Source organism: Larimichthys crocea, unplaced genomic scaffold (genome assembly GCF_000972845.2).
Source record: "Larimichthys crocea isolate SSNF unplaced genomic scaffold, L_crocea_2.0 scaffold244, whole genome shotgun sequence".
NCBI classification, from domain to species: domain Eukaryota; kingdom Metazoa; phylum Chordata; class Actinopteri; family Sciaenidae; genus Larimichthys; species Larimichthys crocea.
The window spans coordinates 98,053-107,549 of NW_020853243.1; the positions used below are offsets into that span (position 1 = coordinate 98,053).

The window sequence follows — 9,497 nt, forward strand, 5'->3', positions numbered from 1 at the left end:
TCTCTGTCTCTCTGTCTGTCTCAGACTCTCTCTCTGTCTCTCTCTCTCTGTCTCTCTCTGTCTGTCTCAGACTCAGTCTCTGTCTCAAACTCTGTCTCAGTCTCTGTCTCAAACTCTGTCTCTGTCTCTGACTCTGTCTCTCTCTCTGTCTCAGTCTCTCTCTCTGTCTCAGACTCTGTCTCTCTCTCTGTCTCAGTCTCTGACTCAGTCTCAGTCTCTGACTCTGACTCTGTCTCTGTCGCTGTCTCTGACTCTGTCTCTCTCTTTGTCTCAGTCTCTCTCTCTGACTCTGTCTCAGACTCTGTCTCAGACTCTGTCTCTGTCTCAGTCTCTGTCTCAGTCTCTCTCTCTGTCTCTGTCTCAGACTCAGTCTCTGTCTCAGTCGGCAGGTCAGAGGAGGACTTGGCTCCGTGGAGCTCCCCGTCTTCGCCTGCTCGGGTCTTAGCTCTGACCTACATGCAGCGTTGTCGTGGACACCAGGCGTTATCCAATCAGCTGACATGTAGGTCAGTGAGGGCGGGCTGAGGAGGAGGATCCTCACACTCTGACCTTTGACCTTTGACCTGTCCGGTGACTCTGGATGACTGACAGCTGAAAGCGTCACATGTAAATAACAAACCACCTCGTTTGCATGTGAATGCACATGCAGAGTGAGTCCTGCGTCCTCCTCTGCTCCCTCAGTCACATGTCTGTCCTCGGCGTTGGAACCTGGACAGGGTCGGGCCGTGCTCGTCGCCGCTCCTGTTTCCTGTCTGACGACCTGCACAGGAAGGAGGCGCATTCTTTAACCTTCATGAATATTCATGAGCTCCCTGAGGCCTCGAGCACGGAGACGTCGCCTCACAGCGTCAGACTGGAGACATGGACTCAGCTCTGCGTCCTCGTCTCCTGCTCTGCGTCCTCGTCTCCTGCTCTGCTTCTCTTTGAAAGTCACCTGATGTCTTCATGGCGCGTGCACGTCAACCACACGGCGCCATGGCAACAGGCTCCGTCATGATGTGACCATATTGTAAAGTTTGTCAGTAACAGCAGCTTCACGTGTTTGCACGCGGACTCTGAACTGTGCGTGCAGTTTCAGTTTCTCTCAGGGGAAACCACAGCCTGCTGCTCCGCCGTGTGGTGAGCTCTGATTGGCCGGCCTTAAAACAAACTCTGTGGCTTCACTTCCTCCCAGGAAGACAGTCCCCAGCAGCCCGTTGAGAAAGAGCAACGCACGACCCGTCGACATGAAGACGTGAAGTCCACCTGATGACCTCCTCTCTGGACTGAAGCGTGTTGTTAAGGTGGAATGACCGTGGACTGAAGCGTGTTGTCAAGGTGGAATGACACCCCTGTCGGCAAACCGGCTGTTTGACCTCCATCTGCTCACTGCTGCTGGCTGCAGGAAGTTGGCGTGTGCTGGACTATGAGTGGGTGTAGACCTCTGCCCGAGGGCTGTGAGGATCCGATCCAGGGCCCCCGTCAGGCCTCGCGGCGCTGGCACCGTTACAGGAAGTCCTGGCAGAGATCCGACCCCCAGCCGGCTCCTGAGCAGCCATTGGACAGATACAGGTGGAGGACATCTGCCTGCCTGGCAGCCAGAGAGCCTCTGCACCTGCGGATGTTCAGCCTGCCGAGGTTCAACACCGCCCAGGACGACCGGGCCGGAGATCAGGCCCAGGAAGGCCTGACGAGGCCCGGCTCTCTTCGCAGGATCTTCCCGTACTTCAGGTCCATGTCTGAGCCCGGAGCGAGCAGCGGGCCGGGGAGGACGGCAGTCAGGAAGGTGGGATCAGACGCTGAGCGAAGGACTCCTTCCATCAGCAGCTTCCTCAGCTCGTTCTCTCGGAGGATCAGCAGAGTCCTCAGAGACGGGCCAGAACCTGAAGGAGGAGAGTCCGGTAGGAGACGTCACATGTTCGCGTCTGACCCGAGGCATGATGGGAAAGTGTGTGAGCGTTGAAATGTTTGTCTCCGTGATGATGTCATGAGCTGCAGCTTCAGCTGGTTTTGGTCTGAGTCCGTCAGTCCAGAAAGGTCCAGAAAGGTCCAGTAAAAACAGGTCGAGTTGTCTTCGTCCACAAACATGAAGAAGAGTTGACAGATTAATCATCCGGTCCATATTTATAACTCATGTTCGGAGTTTGTAGCACTTAAACGCACCGCTGCGAGTGCAGTGTTGTCTGGTTCTGGTTCTGGTTGTAGTTTGAGGGTCCAGTGTGTCAGATTTATGAGGGTGAGACAGACGGAGTGGTCAGTGTGAAGCTGAGCAGCCTCTGCGAGGTCATCGGGTCAAACCCGCCCTGTGTTTAAATAACCGGTTCTGATTGGCCGGGACAGATCCAGATTGTTTTCTCTCTAAACTGTGACGGAGTCACACTGATGTCATCTGAAGTAGGGATTGTGAAATTCTTCGATACCGATGTTTAAAATAACAACTTGGCCGATACCGATGTTTTTCTTGTATTGCAAACTGCGTAACGTGGATCTTTCTCGAAGAGTCTCTACGCTCGGCTCCGCGTGAATTATGCGTCTGTTCTATTTTTAATGGACGCTGCGAGCGGCACCCGTCAATGTACACCGAGCACCTCGAGCTCAGGAAAGACAGGAAGCCAGACACAGAAACAGCATAGAGAATCCGGTGGATTTTCAAAATAAAATACCCAGCGCTGTCGTAAAAACAGGCAAGAGAGAAACTAATTAACTACGTAGCATATTTCCACATGTATAAGCATGTTTACAAGAACATACACGGGGAAAATGGCCAAAACTGAGCAAGTAAACAAAGTCTGGTGGGCTAAACGCTCCTGAAACGCTCCCTGATGATGCAGGATGGGTCGAAGCCGCGGCGCATCGGCACCGATACCGATGTTCAGCCGATGCATCGGTGCATCCCTAATCTGAAGTCCACAGCTCAGCAGCAGTGTGGATGACTGCTCGCTCTCTCATGGTGCTGAGGTTCATCTGATGAATTCTGATCAGACCAGCTGAGCATCACAGTGAGCAGGTAGGAGGTCAGAGAGGTCGGGCCTGGCATGACATTTTATAGAGGAGCATGTTATCATCCTGACTGACTGTAGAGTTCTGGATTAGTTGGAGGTGCAGTCTGCAATGCTGTGAAGAATGATGGAGGAAATGTAGTCCTGTCAGAGTGTGTGTGTGTGTGTGTGTGTGTGTGTGTGTGTGTGTGTGTGTGTGTGTGTGTGTGTGTGTGTGTGTGTGTTGTGAAAGTTGAGGCTTCCTCGTCTGCCATGTTTGTCATGTTCATGGAGATACACAGTGTCAGGTTACACACACACACACACACACACACACTCAGACCTGTGCCAGGTGAATGAACTCTGATTGGTTGTCATGGCTCCTGTCAGTGGGCGGGGCTGCCAGGTGAGGAGGAGGAGCTGCTGAGGAAGTCCATGCTGCTTCTGGTAGAAAGCTGTCAGAACGGGGTGGTGTGTGTGTGTGTGTGTGTGTGTGTGTGTGTTAGAGTGTGTGTGTGGGTCAGTCTCGGTGACACACCCCTCTCTGTTCTCTCTGTGGTTTACCCCCCCCCCCTCCTTCCTGTTGAATGGGTCCATCTTGATAAAGCAGTGATGTTGCCGTGCTGTGATTGGAGGAAACAGGCTGTATTTACCGGTTGCTATGGAGACCAGACCTGCCTGCTGCAGAGGGGGGGGGGGTACAGGTCGACAGACAAAGCAGCCTCTGTTGGCCTGTGTGTGTGTGTGTGTGTGTGTGTGTGTGTGTTCTTTATCCTTGTGAGAACCTGTCAGTGTTAACCCTTCAGGAGTCAACATGTTTTCTCACAGGTCGTCCTGGATAATCAACACAGTCAGTCACTGTGTAGCTGTGTTCAGCTGTACTCGAGTATTTGTTGAGTTTGGTTGCTTGTCTTTGTAACTACAGACTGCAGCACAGAGTTTAGAACGCTCTGTCTGTTTGACTCTGGAATATTTCCACTTCATAATAAAATGTTAAATATGTGAATGTGTGTATCACTGTTGGGACGAATGAGACGTTATCAGGTGATTCATGAGAATCTCTGTCTCCAGCCATTCTGACCAAGACTGGTCTCTAAGACACTGGTCTCAGGTGTGTGTGTGTGTGTGTGTGTGTGTGTGTGTGTGTGTGTGTGTGTGTGTGTGTGTGTGTGTGTGTGTGTGTGTGAGAAACTCGACTCTGGCCAAACCTCCACTGGGAATGTCTGAGAGCTGGGGAGAGTCAACCACCTGTCCACACAAACACTAAATGCCTCTCATGCTTGTGAAGCTGTGCACGCACACACACGCACACGCACACACACACACACACGCACACGCACACACAGGATTAAAGGATTCTCTCCTTTAAAGACATTTGTCAGCAGCTCTGTGTGTCTATAAAGTTTTGTTGGTGTGTTTTTGTAATGGTGCTGTTGTTGGCGTGTTGTTGAGGTGTTGTTGGCGTGTTGTTGTTGAGGTGTTGTTGGCGTGTTGTTGAGGTGTTGTTGTTGAGGTGTTGTTGTTGAGGTAGTGTTGGCGTGTTGTTGGCATGTTGTTGGCGTGTTGTTGAGGTGTTGTTGAGGTGTTGTTGAGGTGGTGTTGGCGTGTTGTTGAGGTGTTGTTGAGGTGTTGTTGGCATGTTGTTGGCGTGTTGTTAAGGTGTTGTTAAGGTGTTGTTGGTGTGTTGTTGTTGAGGTGTTGTTGGCGTGTTGTTAAGGTGTTGTTGTTGAGGTGGTGTTGGCGTGTTGTTGAGGTGTTGTTGGTGTGTTGTTGAGGTGGTGTTGGCGTGTTGTTGGCGTGTTGTTAAGGTGTTGTTGTTGAGGTGTTGTTGAGGTGTTGTTGAGGTAGTGTTGGCGTGTTGTTGAGGTGGTGTTGGTGTGTTGTTGAGGTGGTGTTGGCGTGTTGTTGGTGTGTTGTTGAGGTGGTGTTGGCGTGTTGTTGTTGAGGTGTTGGCGTGAGGTTGAGGTGTTGTTGGCGTGCTGTTGGGGTGTTGTTGGTGTGTTGTTGTTGAGGTGGTGTTGGCGTGTTGTTGGCGTGTTGTTGTTGACCTGACCATCTTTCCTATTTCTTAAAAACAAACATATTTATTATTAATAACTGTGCACCAGTACAACAATCTTAAAAGACCAACAGCTTCACAAGCTTGCCTGCACACTACGGCATGGCGTGAAGCTGTTTGTTCATTGGTTCATGTCAGCAGATGTCAGCAGGTCCCGCCTCTGTCCTCTCGTCGTGTATTTACCGTGTTTCTGTGTCTGTTGGAGTCTGCTCTGATTGGATGAGCAGCAGATGAATCATTGTCACACTTGGGTGGCGGCGTGGTGGACGATACTGTTTGAACTGTCAGTACTTCATGTGTGTTCTGGTGGAATCATCATGTGTGAACACTTGGTGTCCGCCCGTCCTTTCCTTCAGGAAACAAACAGCAGCGAGGCAGGAAGCTCTGGATGTTCTTCACTGCTAATGTTTGTCACTTCCTGTCAGCGTGTCCTCTGTGGACGTTCAGGGGAACCCTCCCCGTCTGTCTCTGATCTGGGAGCAGCCTGCCGTCCTGTCCCTGTTTCCCGCCTTTGTTTGGCTCGGAGGCGTCCACATGTCTCGTCTAATTAGCCAAGCTGGAGTCCCTCAGAGACTGAACTGACCTGTTAGAGCTCCTCTTCTTCTTCTTCTTCTTCTTCTTCTTCTTCTTGTTCTTGTTCTTCTTCTTCTTCTTGGTTGGTCTGCAGCTTGTCTCAGCAGCAGGTGGACTCTCAGATCTCTGTGGGCTCTCTGGGCTCGAGCTCTGACGTGGATGATTTAGTATGCAGCCAGAAATAGTGTGCGGTGGAAAATGTCGCTCCTCAGCTGCTTTCTGCACAAACTGCTCTGCTCCACTTCCTCCACGAGGCTGTAATCCATCAACACACACCGCCTGAATGAAGCTGCTGTGTGTGTGTGTGTGTGTGTGTGTGTGTGTGTGTGTGTGTGTGTGTGTGTGTGTGTGTGTGAGGCTCGGAGAAGAAGCCAGCAGTGACTTCACGTCAGCTCGTCCAGAGAAACATGAAGATTCGGCCTGAAACGTGTCGTGCTGATGCTCGTGTGTCACGTGGAGTCAGTTCTGGTTCAGCAGGTGTGAGCAGAGAAGTTGTAAAAAGAGTTGAGAGGTTTGCAAACAGCAGCAGAACAGAGTCAGTTCCATGTTTCATTCAGCAGCTGGACGTTCTCCTAAAAGGTCGTGAGGTTCAGTCCTGACGTCACCAGCTCAGACTCTTTATTAGTTCCCGCTCTGATGGATTTAGTTTCAGGAACAAGGGCTTGAAAAGTGGAAGTGATCACAGCCGCTGATCAACTTCCTGTTTCTCTGCAATCACGACTGAAAAACGAACAGCAGAGCGATGATGTGACTGTATGAAGAGAGACAAACGTGAAGTTCATGAAAACATAAACCATCTGTAATGAGAGGTGAACAGCTTCACTGTCTGAAGCTGTTTTAGTCTAATTAACAGATCAGCTGATCTGTAGTGGAGCTTCTGTGAACATCAGCAGTGTCATCAAAGGACCAGAGGAGCTTTGACTGTGAGGACGCCGTCACTGAACTGATGGACTCAGGAACATCAGCTGTCGTCCTGCTGGCAGACGAGATGAACTGCAGAACGCTGAATTTACTTTAAAATCAAGTGTCCATCATCATCAATCAGTGTCGTGTGTGTATGTGTGTGTGTGTGTGTGTGTGTGTGTGTGTGTGTTTACCTACCCAGACAAACGCTGAATAATCCCAGCACAGTCAGGCAGTGAATGCACCGTCTGTTTACTCGTCCCAGCCAACGAGACGCCGCTCGCAAACAGACGAAGCTTTTGTTTAACACTCAACATGATTTACACACACACACACACACACACACACACACACACACACACACACACACACACAGTCATTCCTATATTCAGATGGACTGACTTAGTTACTCACTTACTTAGTTACTCAGTTACTCAGTGGATTCATGGATACTTCAGTTTGTTCTTGGACTTTATTTTGAAACAGGAAGTCAGAGTTGTGTGAGCTGTCCTGTTACTCTGATTAACACTTTGTAATCTGAGTACATTCTTCACTAATGAGCAGCTCGTTACTCATGAACTGTGGTGGTGTGTTCACTGACCTCTGAGCACAAACAAACTACAGTTCCCATGAAACCTTTCAGCTCTGCAGCTCCTCTGGTGACAGGAAGTGACCTGTGACCTCTGACAGCTCTGAGGGTCCAACAGTCTGATTGAGTTTGTTGATGAAGCTTCACTGAGTGTTCACGTGTCCGTCATGATGAGGCTGTTTGATCCTCTGACTGAAGGAAAGGAGCTTCATGCTTCCTTATCTCCTTCAGCAGAGGACACAGGGAGCATCCTTTAGGAAAGGAAAGGAGGAGACAGCTGCAGAGAGAGCGTGTGGACATGAACATACGTGTTGACGTGATGTCACTCTGATCATTGTGTGGACATGAACATACGTGTTGACGTGATGTCACTCTGATCATTGTGTGGACATGAACATACGTGTTGACGTGATGTCACTCTCCCTCTGATCAGTTGTTGTGTTGTTTTGCCTGTGTCTCTGCGTTACAAGCAGTCCAAACTGTTTGGGAACTGTGCACACAGCGGTCTGCAGTCCTCATTTAGTTCCCGTTGCTGGTTCCTCAGCAGATCTTTGCCCATACTTGTATATGTTGTGTGTGAGTGGACAGGAGGGTGAGCGAGCCTAGCAGCTAACAAACACTTCATCTGCTTCTGTGGACAGCTGGACAATATTCATTATCTGACACTTCCTGGACTGAGATGACGTCACAGTTTGACATTTTCCTGCATCAAACACACGGGTCAGGCAGCGCGGGGAGGATCCCGGAAGGATCTCAGAGGAGCGTTTTGTTGTCCTCCTCTGGACTTGTAGTTTACCACAGCTCACGTAACAAATTCACCGTCGCTTCTATGACGTAGTCGACTCCTTAAACTCCTATCTCCTCTCCTTCACATCTGTTCCTATCTCCTCGCCTTCAATCTGTCTCATCTCCGTCTCTTCCAATCGGTCCTCAGGTCCTCTCCTTACATCTGTTCCTCATCACCTCGCCTTCACATCTTTCCTCATTCCGCTCCTGCACATCTGGCCTTCATGTCCTCTCCTTCACATCGGTTCCTCATCTCCTCTCCTTCACATCTGTCCCTCATTCTTCCTCTCCTTCACATTGAGGTGAAAGGCGAGGACCGAGGAGCTAATCTTCTTCGTACCCTCGTCTCTCCACATCCACGCATTGTTTTTAACTTCCTCGTCCTGATTTCAGGGGATGTGTGGAGGACACAGCGGCCCTGCTGTTCAATTCTGTTTGCAGCTGCTTTCAAATACTTTAGATAGTTTCGACCAGTGGGGTCCCAACCTGAGGGGTCCAGGCCCTCCAGATGATCATGGATTCCGCAGACTAAAACCTGGGACGTTCGTTAGTCTCCGTGCCGTCCCCACAGTACTGTCAAAACCTGGACGTAGTCTCCGTGACGTCCCCACAGGACTGTCAAAACCTGGGACGTAGGTCTCCGTGCCGTCCCCGCAGAACTGTCTAAAACCTGGACGTCGTTCCGTGACGTTTCACAGACGGTCTAAAACCTGGACGTAGTCTCCGTGACGTCCCCGAGACTGTCTAAAAAAAACCGGACGTAGTCTCCGTGACGTCCTCACAGACTGTCTAAAACCTGGACGTTAGTCTCCGTTTACGTCCCCGCAGGACTGTCTAAAAACCTTGACGTAGTCTCCGTTGACGTCCTCGCAGATGTCTAAAACCTGGACTTATCTCTGTGACGTTCGCAGACTGTCTAAAACCTGGACGTAGTCTCCGTGACGTCCCCGCCAGACTTGTCTAAAACCTGGACGTAGTTCTGTGACGTCCCCGCACAAGACGTCTAAACCCTGGGACGTAGTCCTTTTTGGTCCGTGACGTCCCCGCAGACTGTACTAAAACCTGGATTTAGGCTCTGTTGACGTCCCCGCAGACTGTCTAAAACCTGGACGTAGTTCGGTGAAATCCCCGCAGACTGTCTAAAACCTGGACGTCGTTTCTCTGTGACGTCCCCGCAGACTGTCTAAAACCGGACGTGTCTCTGTGACGTCTCCGCAGACGTCAAAACCTGGACGTCGTCTCCGTGACGATTCTGTCCCCGCCAGGACTGTCTAAAACCTGGACGTAGTCCCGTGACGTCCCGCAGATGTCTAAAACCTGGCCGTAGTCTCGTGACGGTCTCCGCCGCTGTCTAAACCTGGACGTAGTCTCCGTGACGTCCCCGCAGGACTGTCTAAACCCTGGACGTAGTCTCCTTGACGTCCCGCCAGGCCTGTCTAAAACCTGTCCGTAGTCTCGTGACGGTCTCCGCACCAGACTGTCTAAACCGGACGTAGTTCTTGTGACGTCCCCCACCCGGATGTCTAAAACGGACGTAAGTCTCCGTGGACGTAACCAAATATGTATTAAAACCTGTCTATGTCTCTGTGTGTATTCTAAACAACATGCATATATGTTCTCTTCTCAATAC

The 9,497-nt window shown here is 50.6% G+C and overlaps 1 protein-coding gene across 1 annotated transcript in view; it reads left to right on the plus strand.

The window, feature by feature from the left end:
• Positions 1-1,131: 1,131 nt before the first annotated feature.
• The window catches only part of rasal2 (RAS protein activator like 2), a 42,014-nt gene continuing 33,648 nt past the window's right edge, over positions 1,132-9,497 (plus strand). The window contains 1 exon segment of the mRNA XM_027275901.1: positions 1,132-1,880. Within this exon segment, the coding sequence (XP_027131702.1) occupies positions 1,406-1,880 (475 nt within the window). The 5' untranslated portion in view covers positions 1,132-1,405.